This window comes from Phyllostomus hastatus, unplaced genomic scaffold (genome assembly GCF_019186645.2).
Source record: "Phyllostomus hastatus isolate PE091 unplaced genomic scaffold, TTU_PhHast_1.1 phas_contig_468, whole genome shotgun sequence".
Classification (NCBI taxonomy): Eukaryota; Metazoa; Chordata; class Mammalia; order Chiroptera; family Phyllostomidae; genus Phyllostomus; species Phyllostomus hastatus.
The window spans coordinates 2,077,049-2,095,058 of record NW_025333884.1 but is presented as its reverse complement, the minus strand read 5'-3'; the positions used below and the strand labels follow the sequence as shown (position 1 = coordinate 2,095,058).

Genomic DNA, 18,010 nt, shown 5'->3' with positions numbered 1-18,010 from the left:
ACTGGCATTCACGTCTTGGTAATAATACTATTAATACATGTATTTAGCACTTACTCTGTGCCAGCCACTGATTTAAGTGTACTCTGATTCAAGTGTGCACACAGCTCCCTTTGTGATAAGAAAATTGAGACACAGAGAGATGAAGTGACTTGGCCCCAAATCACAGAGTTGCAAACGGAGGGACCCAGAGCTGACCGATGTCTTTTAGTTAACTTTTTTTTTTCCAAGAAAGCCCGTGAAGGGGACATTCTCACGATCTCATTTCACTGAAAGGTACGCTAAGGAAGTGCAGGACGGGACTGCCCGAAAATGCTTATTTCAGACTTGTCGCATCCTGGTATGCGGTCGGCTGGACAAGTAGGTGCATAATAAATGTGCTGTAGATCTTTTTGTCCTTCTCTCCCCAATCGGGGACCGGACTAGAGCACCAGGATCTTGGGGTTTTAGTGCCAGCTTTGCTACTCACTGGCTTTGTAAAATTCTGGCCACTCACTTTTCTCCTCTGAGCAAAATAACCAGCCTCCAGGAGATTTCCTCCACAAGGCCCCCTCATCCCCTCTCTTCTCCAGGCTCAGTTCCTTTGGCTATTCTTGGTGGGCACAGGTGAGCCCAGGAGGCAAGCCCCCAGAGGGTAGACTGCAGTCTCACCCCTGCGTCCTGTGTCACACATAAGGCTGAGCACCGCTGTGCTTGTTGACAAGTGACCGGGCGGGTTCTGTGACTGGAGAGCTGACTTCCAGTATCACCAAGTCTCAGAGAGGCTACTTCACCAAAGAGTCATAACCAGAAGGAGGTAGGGGCACAGGGCCAAAGGCATCCTGACGGAGCTGTGGAGTCGGTGCCAAGTTGTACCTGTATGAAGATTTTCTACAGCGTAGGAGGTCAGCGCCCTCAACCCTCACACTGTCCAAGGGTCAACTGTATTTCACCCGCCCAGCAACCTCTTTCTCAGTTTCATCTCCCTGCCTCCACCCCTACCCAAGTTGTTTTTTGTTTTGTTTTGTTTTTTTAATGGGGAATCCCCTATGCTCAGCCTTTATGGTTCAGAGTGAGCCTGACCCAGACCTGGCCAGTCAGAGCATTTGATCCCCTGGCCACAAGGATTGGTTCAGGGATGAGCACGTGGGTCCTATTCCTGTCCAATGAGAATTAATCCTGAGACTTTTGCCACAACTAGCAGGAAAGGGGCACTTTCTTTTAGTGGGGGGTTGCTAAGTTGGTAGGGTAGAAGTCTAGTATAGGGAGGGCACTGGAGACAAGAGACCCTGTCGCAGGCTCAGGCCAGAGAACAGCAGAACTGAGAAATGGAAAAGGACAACTTTGTTTCTTTTTATAGTATAAGATTTTTATATTTAGGATTAGCCAGCTGGACTCGGTTTAGATGATCCCAGTTCTGTTGGCAGGACCCACAGCATCCTCATCCGGAGCCAGTCGAACAGACGCCTTCTTCTCCCCGTCAGGCCTGATCAGGGCATTGACCTTGGCCACGTCAGTGTCACAGAACTTCTTCGCAGCCTGTTTGATCTGGTGCTTGTTGGCCTTGACATCACAGGGAGCACAAGCGTATTGTTGTCTCATTTCTTCCTGGCTGACTGGGGAGTCGGGGGAATGTGATGATGGCATCGTAGTCAAGCTTGTTCCTCCTGGGACGCTCTTCCGAGGATATTTAGGCCGCCTTCCGGGCCGAAGTGTCTCAGACCTCCAGAAGGCGGGTGATGTGTGGATCTTTTTTTGTGTGTGTGGCTGTGGATGCCTCTTAGCACTGCTTTCTTTTCTTCAAAGCTTTTACTTTGGCTTTGGCTTCGGGAAGGGCAGCAGCTTCCTTCTTTGCTTTGGACCCTGTTTTCATGAAAAGGCAAGGACAGTTTTCTGATGAAGACTATTTGAGCCCCTGGATCCAGCCATGCCTGAAGGTAGTCAGCCTTCGATAGTCCTGGTTATATGAGGGAATAACTTTTCCTTTTAACTTATTTTCACAAATTTTTGTTATTTTTTATTTGCAATCAACATATTCTTACTAATAAAATCTATACAAGTTCAGAAGAGGCACAGAGTCTTGTAAAGTTCCAAGGGCAGGGAAAGGGGAGTGAACACTTTTCAGAATCCTTCAAGATATGCAAGCTGTGAAGGACAGGTAAGCTTTGTTACAGGGGGTGGGAAATGGGGAAGGACAGCCATTCCAGGTGAGGGGAATATTAAAATCACGAAGGCGCAAGGTGGGGACACATGTGGGAGGGGGTGCAGTGGGTGGGTGTAAAGAGTAACATCTCAGAAGGCCCTGAGTGTCCGGTGAAGGGCAACTCATACTCCTGAGGGCAATAGGAAGCCGCAGAAGGGGATGAACGAGAAAAGTCTACTCTAAATTTGCCTTTACTTCCTGGAGCCCCAGATCCTGACGTTTACCCCTTCTCCTCTCCTGTCCCCTCAGACCCTTAGCCGAGGTAGGAGGGGTCGGAATGAGGAGGGCTCAGGGAGCCATTGATATGCAAATTTCCTGGCATTCTATGCAGATGAGGGATCCTATGCAAATATATGCCCTCTGGGAGGCAGGCCAGGACCATCCCCTCATTAACTTGGGGACCAGGTGCTGGGCGGAGAACCCCTTCCTCCCTGGAGTCCCCTATCTCCCCTTCCTCCTGACATCTGTTCACTACCTCTCCAGCTCCCCGAATCCCCTCTCGACAATGTCTGCTCTCAGAGTGGGGTCTGTCCCCACCTGGTCCCTCCCCTGGATCAAGAGACCCTACTTTGCTTTTCTCTCTGTCCCCTCATTTCCTTTGGATGATGACACTGCTACTAATACACACATACTGAGCCAATACAATACTCTGTGCCAGGCTTTGCACTAAACACTTTCCACTGTTGTCTCATCAAATTCTCCCAGTCACACTGGGACCCTCTGTGTGTCGGCTGCACTGTTTGAAAAAGAATATTCAATTTTGCCATGGAGAAAACAATGAAACCACACGCAGACGGAGACAGATGAAACAGATGGATATGAAGAAGCAACTCATGAAGCCTGTTAGACGTATTCAGAACGTGAGCTAAACAGAGACGGGAAGGATGGAAGGACCCAGTCAGCCCGTTCCGGGCATCCTTAGGTTGCTTCCCTGCTGGCGGCTCCGGCTCTGTTCCGTGAGTCCTGTGCCCAAGTCACGCAGGTAAAATCCAGGTGCATTTGTCCTCTTTGTAACCCTGGCACCTTCCAGGGACAGAATCCTCAGGCTCACCTTTCCCTCTGGGAGTTGAAATCACATCACAGTGTGAGAGACTGGACACAGAGCCACATATACCCCAGAACTCAGGTGGTGGGGACCTTCGATCCCTTGTGCCCGAGCTAAGTGTGTTAACCTGGCCCATCGCTTTTTGCTTCTTGCATTTGTGCGAATCAGATTCAACCCACCATGGGGTTTGCGGCGAGCTCTTCTGCCCCGGGACCCCCCGGCAGGCTGCTTGATCACCTACCAAGAGGTTCCCGTAGCCTCTCATCAATTTTCCATGGCCACCAGATCTCGCTTTGTCCGGGTTGTGTCCGAGCAGACTGAGGACAGTGAGGTGGAGTCACTGGCGGAGGTGAGAGGCTTCTGAGCGCAGAGACCTCCCTGTGCATCCCTGTGCAGGAACGGCCACGTGGCGGCCGTCCCCGGGGACCAAATGTGATTTATCTCTGTTTGATGGGCTCGGGGTCACACACGCTCACCTCCACCTCGGCTTCTGGGCAGCTCTCAACATATTTGACGGCAATTATCTAATTATCTCTCTGCCCCCACATTCTGTTTCTCTTTGTCTCTTCCTGTCCCGAAATCTTTCCATCTCTGTCTGTGTGACTCTAGAGCTCTCATCTCCGAGCTGCCCCCAACCAGTCCACCCCTCCCATGCTCCCTCCACCCCCAGGTCCTTCTGTCCCTCTTCCCTCTGCCCCAGGCCCCTCCGTCTGGGTCCCTCCGAGCCACCCCTCCTCCCTCAGCTGCAGGAATGATGCCATGCCCAGAGAAGGCAGCTCCATCCCTAATTCCATCCATTCTGCAGCTCAGAGAATTTTTCCTCTCACAGCTTCAATTCCCTCTGGGGCTCTGGCAAGAGAATCTGGGAACTTGTATTTAAGGGGACAGCAGCCTGGCCGCCAGGCAGACGCTGGTCTTTCGGGGGCCATTCTCAGTGCCCTCTGGACCCCGGGCATCTCCCCCTTCTGTCCTCGGCGGCTGAGTCACCCTCTGCTCTCTCTCCCTCTCTCATGGCTTCCCCCTGATGTCAGATGGTCAGATATCTCCCAGCTCTCGCAAGGGCAAGGGCGCTGGGGGAGCAGAAGGGAGGGGAGCGTCACCTGCGCCCCTTCCCCTCTCATCCCGCAGAGGAGGCTCCGGCCACAGGATGGTGTCGACGTGACAGACAGCATTTATTCCAGACTCCAGTGTCCGTGATGAGGGGTAGAGCGGGGGCGGGAATCCAGTGTCAGACTCTGCAGCAGGACGTCAGGTGGGGGGACCAGCGATGGAGGCGGGAGGTAAAAATAGCCTCGGCCGGCCGACCCTCACAGCCTCGTCCCAGGCCGGGCCCTGGGCTTGGGTCCAGGAGCTATTCTGGGGCCTGGGAGAGTCATACTCCCAGGAGGAAGGTCCCCTCCCACCCAGCAGCGCACCCTCCCTCCTTCCCCGCAGCGTGGGTCCCTGCCCAGCCTGCATAGGAAGGAAGGGCGGGTGGGAGAGGGGAGGCCAGGGAAGGCGGGGGCGGGCAGGGCGTGAGCCGGGCTGGTTCTCTGATGCCTGCAGCTCCAGGTCGGGTCGGATGGCTGCCTCTTGGAGGTCCTCAGGGTTAGCACTGGGGAGAAGTTGGAAAGGTCAGCTTGTGCCCCCCCGTGGAGGCTGCGCCACCCCCCGCAGGGCCCCTCTCACCGGGGTGCCCAGGCCCTCACCCACCTCATCTCCGAAGCCCCCACTGCCGTGTCTGGCTTTTCCAGAGGCACCTCCCATGAGGAGGCCCGTCTGCTCTGGTGGCTGGGACCCTGAGTGGCTCAGCTCTGGATCCCCAGGTGGCCTGAGGAGAAGATGCAACGTGTTGGAAGTGGTCCCGGCTGGGAAGGAACTGGGGATGGGGTCGTGCTGGGTAGAGACGGGCTCAGAGGGTGGGTGGGAATGGGTTGGCAATGGGGGAGGGGCTGGGGATGACAGTGGGGTCAGGGATGAGCTGGGGCTGGGGTCAAAGATCCTGCTGGAGTCGGAGACGCTGTCGTAGCTGGGGTCAGCTCAGGGGCGGGTTGGGGTGGCTGTGGCCTGGCATCGAGGCTGGCCGTTGGGTTGGGGGTTAGAGATGGGGCTAGATGGGATGGGTTCTGGGTTAGGAATGGGAACCGGGTGGGTCAGAGGTTGGATGGGGGATGCGGTGGAAGCCAGGTTTGGTGCCGACGATGGGTTGGAGCTGGGATGCGTCTGGGGAGAGGCTGGAGTGGAGAAGAAGTTGGGATTCAGAGTTGAGGGGGGCAGGGGTGTGGGTGGGCTGAGGTTGGGGACGAGGATGGGGACACGGTCGGGTGGACGGGAGCTTCCATGGGACTGGAGATGGGGCTGGAGGTGCGACGAGGATGAGATGCGGCCTGGAGGGGAGCATGGGGTGCCTGTGGGGTTAGGCTGGGTTTAGCAACAGTTACGTTAGAACTGGGATTGGAGGTGGGCGTGAGATGGGGTTGGCGAGGTTAGGGACGGGGTTAAGTTGGCGTCGGGGCGTTTGAGGGCAGGTATGGGGGGGATGGGCTGTTGTGCGTCGGGTGGGGAGGTCTCGGTGGGGAGGTCGCAGACAGGAGGGGGGACGGCCATGGACTAGGGTTGAGGTTGGAGGTGGGCCCGTACTGCATCCGGTTTGGGGCTGAGGATGGGGTGCTGTTGGGGTCGGTGACTGGCCGGGTCTGGGGCTGAGGTCAGCGTGAGCCCTAGGGATGGGGTGGGGCGACGGGTCAATTCCGAGGCCGCAGGCCACTCACGGAGCCCCCTTCTCCCCGCGTCGGCAGCAGCCGGGGCGCCCCTTGCGTCTCATGCAGTAGAAGGCCGCGACCACAAGCAGCAGGAGGCCCACACTGACGGCCACGGCCATGACGGCCACTCCGGCCTGGGAGGTCTGGGGGGCCACTGTGGGGACAAGGAGAGGAGGAGGAGGCGCTCGGCCGGCCGGCAGCACCCGGTCTGCCCCGCGGCCCCTGCGCCCCCAGCGGGGTCACTCACGAGGGCCGAAGTGGAAGACGTGCCGCGTGTTCCCGTGTGGGTTGGCAGCCTCGCAGGAGATGCCGCTCTTGCTCATCGCGTGGGTCAGCTTCACGGTCAGGGCGCTGCTCACCCAGCCCTGCCTTGTGGGGACTGGCTCTGTGGGCTGTGGAGGCTTCAGTCAGGCCCGGGGGAATGGCCGGGCCCCTCAGGAAGTGGGAGAGAGGACACGGTGCTTGGAGCCGGGAAGGAGCAGGGTCCCCTGGCGCCCTGGAGGGTTCGGGGTGGAGGGAGGGTCCTTACACTGCCGCCCAGTTCGCTCCAGGAGAGTTTGGGCTCTGGGTGGCCGCGGGCGAAGCAGACTAGCCGCACTTCATCGCCCTCCCGCCAGCTGCCCTCTGCCTGGGGCTGCGTCTCCTCCTGCCTTATCTCCGGGGACCCTGTGGGTGTCGTGAGGCAGGGAGGGAGGGCGAGGCAGGGTGGGGAGAGGAGATAGCAGAAAGAGAAGAGGGGTAGAGGAACAGAAGAGGAGGCTGAGGGACCTGCTAGGGCCACTTGCTGTGGGTCCTGCCTCCCACCCCACCCCCCCACCCCCCCCAGCCCAGCCGGTCCCTGCCCCTGAACCTTCTAACCTTCGACCAGCAGCGTGAGGACCCGGCTGCGGCTGAGAAGGGGGACCGTGGGCGTGTAGGCCTCGCAGACGTAGGTGCCGGCAGAATCGAAGGTGAGGGAACTGAGGGAGAGCGTGGGGCCGTCCCCCAGGGGGACCGAGTCCTATAGGGTTGGGGGTGGGGGGAAGAGGCCAGGTGGATCGTGAGAGAAGGGGGGCAGGGGGAGGGCGGGGGTCCTGGGGCTGAGGGCCCCTTTCCTTCTCACCTTGGTCCAGCGTAGAGCCGGGGCGGGCAGGCCTTGCACGGAGCAGTTGGTGGATACCGTGCTGCCCAGGGTGGAGGAAAGCTCCTCCTCGTCGCTAAACTCGATGGGGTCCAGGTCTGGAGGGGAGAGAGACTGCCACTTACCCAGACCCCCACCGAGTTTTGCTCAGGGCTGTCTCGGGTGCGGGCATGAACGCACAGCAGTCAGCAGAGGGTGCGAACGGGCCTCCTTGTCCACCTGTCTCCGGGACGCTCCGCCCTGCCGTCCGGGCCCAGTCTCCAGCCCAGATCTCAGAGCCTGCCTCCAGAGTCCGTGCCCACCTGGACCACTTCCCTCCAGAGCCGACGTTTGGGCCCAAGGTGAACGGACAGCCTGGGAGGTGCCAGGTGCCCCTTCTCTGACAGACCACTCTCGCCCTTTGTTCAAACTTAATGCCTTGCCTCACCCCCCACCCCGACTGCCCTTTCGTTCATCAAATCCTTCTCCGCTCTGCCCCCAAAGGGGGTCCTTCCACTTCTGTCCACCTCGGAACACCCAGTCCAACTGCCCTGGCCACAGCTGTCACCTCCTCACTGGCCTTCCTGCCGGGCAGGACTCTGGTCCTCTCCCCTCCACTCTCCAGTGAGCAGCTGGGGGGATCCTTTCAAAACACACTGGTCAGCTGGCCGGTGTGGCTCAGTGGACTGAGCGCTGGCCTGTGAACTGAAAGATCACCAGTTCAATTCCAGTCAGGACACATGTCTGGGTTGTGGGCCAGGTCCCCGGTTGGGGATGTGTGAGAGGCGACCAATCAATGAGTCTCTCACACACTGATGTTTCTCTCCCTCTCTTTCTCCCTCCCTTCCTTTCTCTCTAAAAGCAAAGAAAGACAGTTTTTAAATAAATAAAAAAAAAGAACACCCCACATGGTCAGCCTTTCCTTCTGCTTAAAATCCTGCACTGGCTCCCCAGTACCCACGGTATGGAGGCCAAATTCCTTGAGAGAGCCTAAACCTCCCGCCTGGTCTGACCAACCCCCGCCCTCATCGCCCACCCTCCTCCTTTGCCCCCTGAGCTCCAGCTGCCCCATCCTCCTCTCATCTTTCTCCGGTACACCATGTTGGGTCCTGCCTCAGGGCCCCTGCCCTCACGGCTCCCACTACCTGAAGTGCTCCCCTTCTTGGCACCCACTCCACGGTGTCTTACTCAAATGCCCCCTCCTCAGAGAGGCTGCTCCAACCCCCTGTTGTGGACACTCAGATTTCCCCTTCAGCTGTTGAGAGGGACATCAGCTGTCAGCCCTCAGCTGTCAGCCCTTCCAGCAGGCGACTGCCTCAGCTGCGGAGAGCCCCTCACCCGAGGGCACGCCCCCTTCCTCAGGCAGCCCAAGAGCTAAGGGAGGAGGTGGCAGTACTAAAGCCAGGCAGGCCCCTCCGCTCCAAGGGAAGCACCCTGGTTTCCAAGAGCCCTGTGGGGCCAGCTGAGGCCTCCTATCGACCACGGCCCAGCTTCTTCCCCCAGCTTCTTCCCCTGCCCGATCCCGCTTCCTTCCCCTCCCCACCCCCCAGCAGACCTGGATGCCAAGGCTCCCCATAAACTTCCTGCCTGCAGATGTCTGAGTCAGAATCTTCTTCCTGAGGACGCAGCCTGGAAACACCCCCCGACTATTCCTTATCCTCTTATTCTTCATTCGTCCCCGCAAATGCAGGGTTGGCTCCCCAAAGTGCCTTATTTGGCCTTGACCACCTGTCTGCCCTACTGGGCCGGGTGCTCTGCGGAGGTGGGGGCAGGGCTGCCTTGGGCTCAGATGCGTCCCCAACATCTGGCCCCAGAAAAGCGGACGTGAAAGAGTGCAGAGAAGGACCAGCGTTTGCACGGGGCTTGGGGTGGGAGGAGGGGCGGTGGACTGCGAAGGCTTCTCGGAAGACGGGAACCCAAGAGCCTGGTCAGAAAAGGATGGCAGAAGGACGGGAGGGATCATGGGAATGAGAGAAGCTTGGGTGTGACGAGGAAAGTGCCTTGATGGGGAGAAGGGTCAGCCACAGGTGAAGCCAGACAGGTGGGCCCTGAAGGCCCTGGGAAGGCATCTCGGCTTTCTCCAGAGTGCACTGGGGAGCCAAGGCAGGTTCTGGAGCAGGAGAATGTCAGGTTTGTGCTTTGGAAAGGGCGCTCTGGCTGCCTGGTGTGGGAGTCTGGAGGGGCTAGGGCAGGGTCCCCAGGAGGAAGGAGGCATCTGGACCAAAGGGAGGCAGGACTTGGAGGGTGAAGGTGAGGAGGCAGCAGGTGCCAGGGCCCCCACCCGGCCCTCCTGGGGCTCTCACAGGCCACGTGCAGCTCCAGGGTCTGGGAGAGCTCGGCGTCATCCTCGGCATCGAAGTCTTCTGCCCTGCAGCCGTAGATCCCACTCTGGTTCCGCTGCACCTTCTCCAGGGTCCAGTTCCCTGAAAAGTCTGTTCCCAGCGTATTCTCCACCTCATCCTGGGGGACCAAGGATGAGGAGCCTGGCTCAGGAGCCACCCTGGTCCAGTGGGGTCATGAGAAGTCAGGGGACACCCAGGTCAGAGCCAGGCACCCTGATGGTCAGGGTCTCCGGGTCAGCGTCCTACTAGGTGGGAGCCCACTCCGGTATGGGGGCAGAGGTCTTGCTAGGCGGGGGGGGCTCCCAAGTCATGCCAAGTCAAGACTCGCTCAAACCAGGGGTCAGACGTCCTATTAGCTCCTGGGTCACCGACCAAGTTCCTTGCTAAGCCAAGGATACGAAGTAAAAGGTTAGAACTCAGTGCAGGTCAGTAGGTCACAGAAGTCAGGGCTGGGGATTCCAAAGGAGCAAGGGAGTGAGTCACCTGCAGGCGGTAAAGTATGTACTCCGGGCTGGAGCTGCCGTCCCCGCGGCAGACCAGATGCACCGAGTCCCCCTCGCGGACCCAGCCCTCCGTGGTGGCCGGGCTGTCCACCCAGAAGTGCACGTGCTCTGTGGGATCTAAGGGGAAAGGGCAAGGGGAACGCGTCAGTGTGAGGTCCCGGGACCCAATTAGGGACAGGAGGGTGCAGTGCAAAGTTTAGTCCTGCCGCAAGGGGCGCAGAGCGCTATGCGGGGGCCCGAAGTCAGGGGGCGCTCATGTTACTCCGTGCGGCCAGCACACATTTCAGCGTGAGGCAGGGAAACGGAGGGCCGCAGTGTGGGGCGAAGGCTGGCTCGGAGGAGTGGGTCTCCGCGAGGTGTGGAGCCCAACGTCGGGGAGGTCGGCCGGCGTGGACTCACAGTGCAGGGTGAGGCGGAAGGCCTGGCTGTCCAGGCGGCCATGCTGGCCCTGCGGCAGGCTGAAGTGCGCTGAGCAGTGGAACTTGGCGTCCCGGTCGGCCTTCTGGGGCCGCAGGTACAGGGTGCTGGTGAGCGAGTACAGACCCGAGGCCTCCCGGATGGTGCGGCTGGTTATGTAGCCATCTGGCAGGGAGGGAGGGGGCGGTCAGTCGACGCCCGCCGCCACGCCACCCACCCACGCCCAGCTAGGCCCCTGCGGCCGCTGCTCACCTGCGTTCATCTCCATGGGCACCTGCAGGGGCTCCCCATTCCGGTACCACGTGATCTGAGGGACTGGGTTCCCGTTGCGGCTGTGGCAGGTGGCAATCTGAGGCGGGATGAGCGAGGCTCTGAGCTCTCAGCCAGGACCCTGAGCGCCGTGTCCCCGCTCCCTCAACAACTCTCTCCACACAGGGTCCAGGATTCCGGGTACCTACCCTCTCCTCCCCCAGGGGGTGGGAGTCTGGCACCCATGCCCCCTCCAACTTTATGACCCAAGACTCTGGGACCCCCAGCCCTCGCTTCCCCCAGGACCCTGGAATCAAGGTCAGTCTGAGGTACCTCCTGGGCAGAGTCATCTGTCACAGACAGTATCCCTTTGTTGGGGGAGACGTCGGTGGCCTCTGGTTTTGCTGTGGGAGAGATGCTACTGTCAGGAGCCCCTTCCCAGGCCCGCCCCTGCCCCCCACTCTCCCCCAGGGTGCCCACAGACACTCACCAAACACCTGGAGCCTCGAGGTGGCCTCGGCGGTGCCTGCCGCCCCTGCCTTCACCACGCACACATAGTCCAGCTCGTCGCTCACCTGGGCCTCAGCCAGCACCAGGCGCCCCGGGGCGTCCAGCCGGTACGGGGGGTTGCGGCCCAAGGAGTCCTTCACACTGGCCTGGACCTCAGAGCCCTGCACTCGGGCCTCGGCCACGAGGCGGCGCACCCTGGTGCGCTCGGTCTGCGGGCAAGGGGGTCCTCAGCGAGGGGCTGCCCACCCCCCTGCTGGGCGCCCCCCTCCCGTCTTTCTGCTGCTCTGTCTCTCTCCCTCTGTCACCTCGCTCTCCGGTCCCGCCCCTGCACCCTACCTGCTGTCACAGGTTCCCTCTCCGTCTCCCTCTCTCTCCACGTTCCCACCTGGTCCCTCTCTCTTCCTCTTCCACCCTGTCTCTCCCCTCTGTCTCTCTCTTCATGGCCCCCCACCCCAGTCTTGCTTTCTTGGTGTCTGTCTCTGGAGGGTCTCTCTCAAGAGCCAGCCCTTTGAAGCGGGGCTAGCCCCAGCTGCGCCTGCCGGGCACCAGGGGAAGCTTCCCTTCGCTGGGCCTCCGTTGCCCCATGTGAAATGGAAAGGCAGCCAGGCGGAGCTCTCAGGGTCTTTTGGATGTTGATGAAGGAATGAATGTTTGCAGCCCCGCTGCGCCCTGACTTTCAGAACCCCCTCCACTACACCCCGGTCCAGGGCCCAGAGCACTCACCAGGAACCATTTCAGCACATACTCTTTATGGGCCCCCACAGGGGTACAGTTAAGGGTGACAGACTCCCCCCTCATCACCTCCACCAAGGAGGGCACAGACACTTGCATCTCAGCTTGGGCACCTGCAGGAGAGCAACCGAGCTCTTGCCCACTGCCGCCAGTAGGGAGAGCCCTTGGGAGAGAGCCCCCTTCCCCAAGGACAGGGCAGTGCAGACCCCCAATCCTCCTCCCTCAGGCCCAGGGGCTCAGACCCCCAACCCTCCTTCCTTGGACCCAGGGGTCTAGGCCCCCAGTTCCTCCTCCCTCAGACCCAGCAGCTCCTGTCTCCCTCCATCTCTCATCTCTCATCTCTGTGTCTCTGAGCTCACCCTCCATCGGCATTTCTCTCCATCTCTCTTTACTTTCAGAACGAAGGGCTCCTCCCCTGGGCCACACAGGGCCCCAGTGGCCTCCATTCAATCCCCCTGGGGTAACAGTGCACCTGTCCTTGCCTTCCCCACCAGACCCCACACCCTTCAAGGGCAGGGCCAGGGCCGGCCCATCCTTTTGCCTCCATCACCCTACCCAGGGCCCGGCACACAGCGACGGGGGATGAACGGCTCCATCTCTGCCCTGGTGCCTCTCAGCCTGGGGCTCCCTCTCATCCCACCGTCCCTGCCCACCTGTCTTCCTGAGCTCGCCATTCTCAGTCTCCATCTCCCTCAGCACTGGCCTCCCCCTCAGGAGTGGGAGACTGAGGTGAGGTGTGGGCTTCGGCTGGGCCTGGAGCTGAGGCGGGATAGGTGTGTGGGGGTGTTGAGGGGGGACAGGGCTGGGCAGGTTTCAGGAATGTGGGAGGGACAGGCTGGCTGAGACATGCCCGGCCTGGCGCCAGAGCCCCCTGCCCGCCCCTTGCCCCCCCCCGGCCCCCGCCTCTTTGATAGAGCAGGGGAGCGGGTGAGGTGGGAGAGCGGGTAAGGGTGTCACCTCAGAACAGGACAGACAGGCCTAGGCCCGGGATCCAGGGTCTGAGGGGGGAAGGGCCAGGAGCCTGGACTCCTGGGTCCCGGGGGAGTAGGGGCCGGGCCCGGATTCCTGCCCCAAAGCCTGGCAGAGAGAGCCATTCCCATTGGGAAACCACGCTCTCTCACCCTCTGGGCTGGCATCCTGGCATCAGCTCTCATTTCTTAGAACCTCCCTTGCCTTCCCCGCCCAGCCTGGCCCAGCCCTGCCCCTGGAGACCCACTATTTGCCATGCTCATGCCAAGGGCCTGGATTCACGGGTACCCACCTCCGGCTCAGGCCGGGCCTAGGGACAGGGGCTGGGGGCCAGGCTGCTGCCCAGGGCTGCTTCTGCCCGAGCAGCAGAGAGCAGGGGGCACAGATAGATGCCTCCTATCTCTCCACCCTTCTGCTGCCAGGCCTCAGGGCTTCCTCCCCTCCTTCCTGCCGCCACCAAGGTGTATGGATTCATCTGGGGCCCCGGGAAGGGGGCACTGTCACTCAGCAGCACTCTGTTCCACCGTCACTGCCCACGGCTGGTACTGCAGCCCTTCCCTGAGGGAGGCGGGCTCTCTAGAGTTTGGGCTGCGAAACCCTCAAATGCATGACTGGCTGGTTCTAGTTGTAAGGTTTCTGACCCTCTCAAAACTTGAGAATCTTTCAGGAGGGGAGCCCTGAGCTTTTGGTTTCCTGGGTGCTGGGGGAAGCTACTCCGGCCACCGCAGGCCTGGACCCCTGGGTCTGAGGGGGGAGGGGGCAGGGGCCCCGGCCCCAGATTCTGGAGCCGAGGGCCCACGCTCCTGGGACCCGAGCGGAGAGGGGGTTCTGACTTCTCAGGTGGTCTCTAATCTACCCCTGTGGTGTCCCCAGCTCCTCTGCTTGGCTGTCCCCAAGTCTCTCATTATGAGCGACACCCCCCCCCCCCATAATCCCATGTCCCTCCTTCCTAGGGTCGCCAGTTTGGTTTCCTGGGGTGGGTAAAAGTCTCTTTCCCCTTCAAGCTCCAGGAAGCCGCACCCCTCGAGCCCTGCTCTCAGCCCGAGCATACCTGGGTGCGCCCCCAGCAGGAGCGCCAGCGCCAGTGCCAGCAGCCGCGGGGCCCTGCGCGTCCCTGCCCAGGCGTCCGGGGGCTCCATGTCCACAGCGGTGGCAGCAGCAACTGAGCCCCAGCTGCAGCGAGGAGGTCGCCGCGGGGCTGGGAGGAGGAGGCCCCGCCCCAAGCACCGCCCCGCCCCGCCCCGCCCTCCCAGCCCCCCTGATCACCCAAAACCTGGGCGCCGGGCCAGGACCTCCCACTGCCCAGAGAGGACCTCCCAGCTCTGCCCAGAGCGGTGCAGTCTCTGCCCCTAGCCCCAGGCTGTCGCTCCTGCTGACCAGCACCCGCGGCGAATGGCTTGACGGACCAGTCCAGCCGGTGTGTCCTTATCTTGGACTTTACCAGAAAACCACAAATCCTCTCCCCCTCTGGACCCGAGGCCTTGTGTATTTGACCCAACACAACCAGTGGCCGCACTGGCCTCCTTCGGCGCCACCAGCAGCGCCTAGCCCGACCAGTGGCCTAGAACAGCTTCTCCCAGGATGCCCTGGGGGGGCCCTTTCCTGTGGCCAGTGCTCTGGGTGCTTTCCTGTCTGACCACTGGCCTGGAACTCTTCAGTTTAATCTCATATTTAATGGTCTCCAAACTCAAGTTTTCCCTGAGAGTCGGGGTCGGGGTCAGGGGGGTAGGGGTAGGGCAGGGGGTGGGGTGAGGTGCCCTCTCTTCAGCTTTCCCCTGTAGGGCTCTCTCTCTCTTCCTCCATCCAGGGAATCCCAGGAATGCCACCCCCTCCCTCCCTCCCTCCCTCTTTCCTTCACTCCCTCCCTACCTGGGGGGAGGGGAGAGAAGCAGGCTGCAGCAGCAGGTGAGTGGGAGAGGCGAGAAGGCCAGGGCACCTGAAGAAGGGGGGGCGGAGCATGTGCATGGATGGAGGGAAGGGTCACAGGTCATACTGAGGATCATGGATCACAGTGCCCAGGCTCCTCACCAACCAGGTCAGACTGGGGCAACATCCCCAAACTGATGGATGGGGGTGGGGGGGGGTCAGGGGGTTAGGAGAGGTCACTGGTTACCAGGGAGAAATTAAGCCCTGGGTGCTGAGGGGAATGGGGGGTAAGCTGGTCACGCTACAGAGATTCCCCAGGCCTCTGATCACACCAGGGGTCACTGGTAAGACTGGGCTCTGCCCATCAGACACAGAGGGAAGGCTCCGGTTACAGGTCTGTCCGGGAGTCAGACTGGGCAGTGCTCCCTTACGCACTGGGGATACAGGCGGGCAATTGTTACATCAGGAAAGGCGACCTTCCTTCCTCTAGGATGCCTTCCCGGCCCCTCCCCCCACTGCTGGGTCAGGTGCCCCTCCAGGCTCCCCAACCCCGGTTCTCCATGCTCTGGGCAGCCCTCTCTGAGGACAGGCCTGCCTCCCCCGCTGAGCCACGTGAGTCCAGGAGAGCAAGGCCCGGGCCTGTCTTGGGCCCTGTTGTTTCCCCAACACAAGGCCAGAAAGAGAGCAGGCCCTCAGGTGAGGTCTGCAAGGATCAAACTCCAGAGCACACAGGCCCCCGTGCAAACCCCACCCAGACTGTCCACCCAGACAGGAGGACACGCGAGGCCAACTCCCTTGTGGACAAGACGGTCACACTTCCAGACCAGCTCCTGCACTGTGACCCCAGACCCCCACTCCCCTGCTCTTGCGCCCCGGCTGGGGCACCTGCTGCTGAGGCCAGCCCCGCTGGGCGCCTCTCACCAGCCCCCGCCCCCCTCCTTCCACTTTCTCCAAGAACCCACCCAGTGGGGGCTCTGGGCTGGGAAACATGCGTGGGGTCTGAGGGCGCGAAGTCGTCCATGCCAGCCCTAGCCCCTCACAGAAACTAGTATTGTGACATCATCTGTCCTTGTCCCCTGCCATTCATTCCCACCAGCCAGAGACTCTATTAGAATATGTGTCAACTCCTCGGACTCTTCTGCTCAAACTCCTGCCCTGTCTCCCTTCCCCCGATGAATGCAAAGCTCTGCTCCCCGGCTCCCTGGTCCTCGATCTGGTCCTCGTCACCTCCCTGACCCCCTCTTCCTCTCCCTGGCCGCTCGCTAGCTCGGCTTTTGCCGTAGTTCTCTCTGGGCTTCCGTGCTGCACCTCCACCACCAGGCATGGCCCAGCCTCAGGACCTTTGTGCCAACTTTCCCCTCTGCTGGGACATCCTCCCCCCACAGACTTGCTTCAAATCTCGACCCAGCATCACCTGGTCAAATAGCAATTCCTGCTTTCCCGGCCCCTCCCTATCACCCTTATCTGCCTACACTTTCCTCCCACAGCACCTTCTCTGCCACACGTGTTTGTCTGTCCCGCACGGAATGTGAGCTCTGAGTGTCTCTGTTCGCCACTGTTCCTCCTCCGGTGCCCAGGACAGGGTTTGGCCTGAGGAGCTGAGCAACAAATTCCGTGAATTAATTTTCCAGTCCATTCTTGCTGCCTCATGGGCACGTACTTCCACATTTTAATCAACAAGCCTTATCTTTCCTCCACCTGTATCCATTGTTTCACAGGCAGCGTGTAACGGTTATCTTTAAAAATGAGTTCACAGCTCGTGGGCTACTGGATTGTGACGCATTTCAAGGCTGATGGCCGTTCCCAAGTGATTCCAGACGGCATCTGGAAAATGTAGCCATTGAGAATTTGTGTAGTCTTGGGGTTGGGAGGGGGCGTGTGAATGCATGTTTGGTTGGAAAAGAGTTAGTTGTGCAGGGAGTGTAGATGAGAACTTTGGCGGGAATTGAGTGGAAGTTTAAGACAAAGGGCGCATATTGTGTTGAGCGTGCAAAGGGGTGGACTGTGGTGGACTTGGGGAAGGGTGCACTAGCCTCTGCACCCCCTTCCCACAGTTAGAAAACTCCCTGTTGCCTGAAAGCCTGTTCTCCTTGTTGAAGCCCGCAAGGACGCAGGTTCTTGCAACCGACCTTGTCGAATCCGGCTCTGCCTTGGGAATCAGGAGCCAATGACATTAAAGGAGCAGGGACTGGCAGATCGATTCCCGCCGCGGCGGCTGGGACACCTCCTGTCTTCCAAAGATGGCTGCGACAATGTCTCTCATTCTCCCTGCTCCTCGAGCATCTGATCTTGATGCTCCTTCCACCCAGAAGTGGGGTCTCGGTAGCTTCTCAGCCCTTTGGCTCCGCCCAAGCGTTCGGCGACATCGATAACGGGTGTCCAGCTTTTTGAAACCCTCTCCCCGGAGCGGGCGGTGCAAGCGGAAAGCCGGCAGGTTGAGCTCTTTGCGGTGGTCCCCGCAGCTGGAAGCCCAGGAACCAGGCCGTCGAGTCCCAGAGATGAGCGAGCTTACATGGGGGGCTGTGTGCGTCCGCCACCAGCAGCCCGCTCACCTGTGCGCGGCCACCGGGACCGGTGTCGTTGCGCCCTCTCCCAGGACGTGGCACTCGGCTTCACTTCGCCTTTCGCGGGAGTTGGCCCAGGCCCGCTGTTGGGCGACGCGGTTTTCCAGTCCAAATGCGGTAGCGCGCGGCTGCCCGTGGAGATGATGAGTGCGCGCTGCCTGGCGCTGGATCTCCGATTTGGAAGACCTCAATCCGGTTCCTTAGGGTAGCCCTGACCTCCCTAGCTCTGCTGGACCTCCACGGTCCCCAAAGGACCAGTGAGGTCCTGCTGATCCAGGTCTTCCCTCACAGGGAAGGAGAAAGAGTTTTTCAAGATCAGCGCCGGTGCGCTGGAAGTTTAAAACATGCAGTAGTACTTGACTGTTTGGTCAGGGGCACCAACTTCTTTTCCTTTACACTGTCAAATAAAAAATGACAACGGCCAACACACACACACACACACACACACACACACACACACACACACAAGTAGGGTCTATGGCGTCCCCTCCTCTGCAATCTGAGCAGTTTTGTGACTCACACGTACGTAACCGATAGAATGTGCCAGAAATGACACCACGGGACTCCCAAGAGAAGGTAAAAAGCTGTGCAGCTTCTGCCTGGGTCACTGGAGTGGCAGCCTCGACCTTCAGCCACCACACAAGCGGTCTGTCACCTAGAGGCAGCCACGCTGTGGAGGAGCCTGACTAACACGCATGAGCGCCCATGGACAGGTCTGAGACTGTGGGGGCACACCCCTCCAGCCCCTGGCTGCCCCAGCCCAAGTGCCACTTGACTGCACCCTCTGCCAGACT

At 60.2% G+C, this 18,010-nt stretch overlaps 1 protein-coding gene across 1 annotated transcript; it reads right to left on the bottom strand.

Annotated features, from left to right (window-relative positions):
* Positions 1-4,372: 4,372 nt before the first annotated feature.
* On the bottom strand, positions 4,373-13,991 carry BCAM (basal cell adhesion molecule (Lutheran blood group)). Its single transcript, XM_045845164.1, has 15 exons — positions 13,838-13,991; positions 11,809-11,930; positions 11,066-11,294; positions 10,909-10,979; positions 10,579-10,675; positions 10,309-10,491; positions 9,890-10,026; positions 9,368-9,524; positions 7,068-7,183; positions 6,824-6,965; positions 6,495-6,631; positions 6,213-6,357; positions 5,975-6,119; positions 4,917-5,034; positions 4,373-4,818 (listed from the first exon to the last, which is right to left on the bottom strand). The coding sequence occupies exons 1-15, from the start codon at positions 13,923-13,925 to the stop codon at positions 4,813-4,815; spliced, it is 1,893 nt and encodes a 630-aa protein (XP_045701120.1). The 5' UTR covers positions 13,926-13,991; the 3' UTR covers positions 4,373-4,812.
* Positions 13,992-18,010: the final 4,019 nt, after the last annotated feature.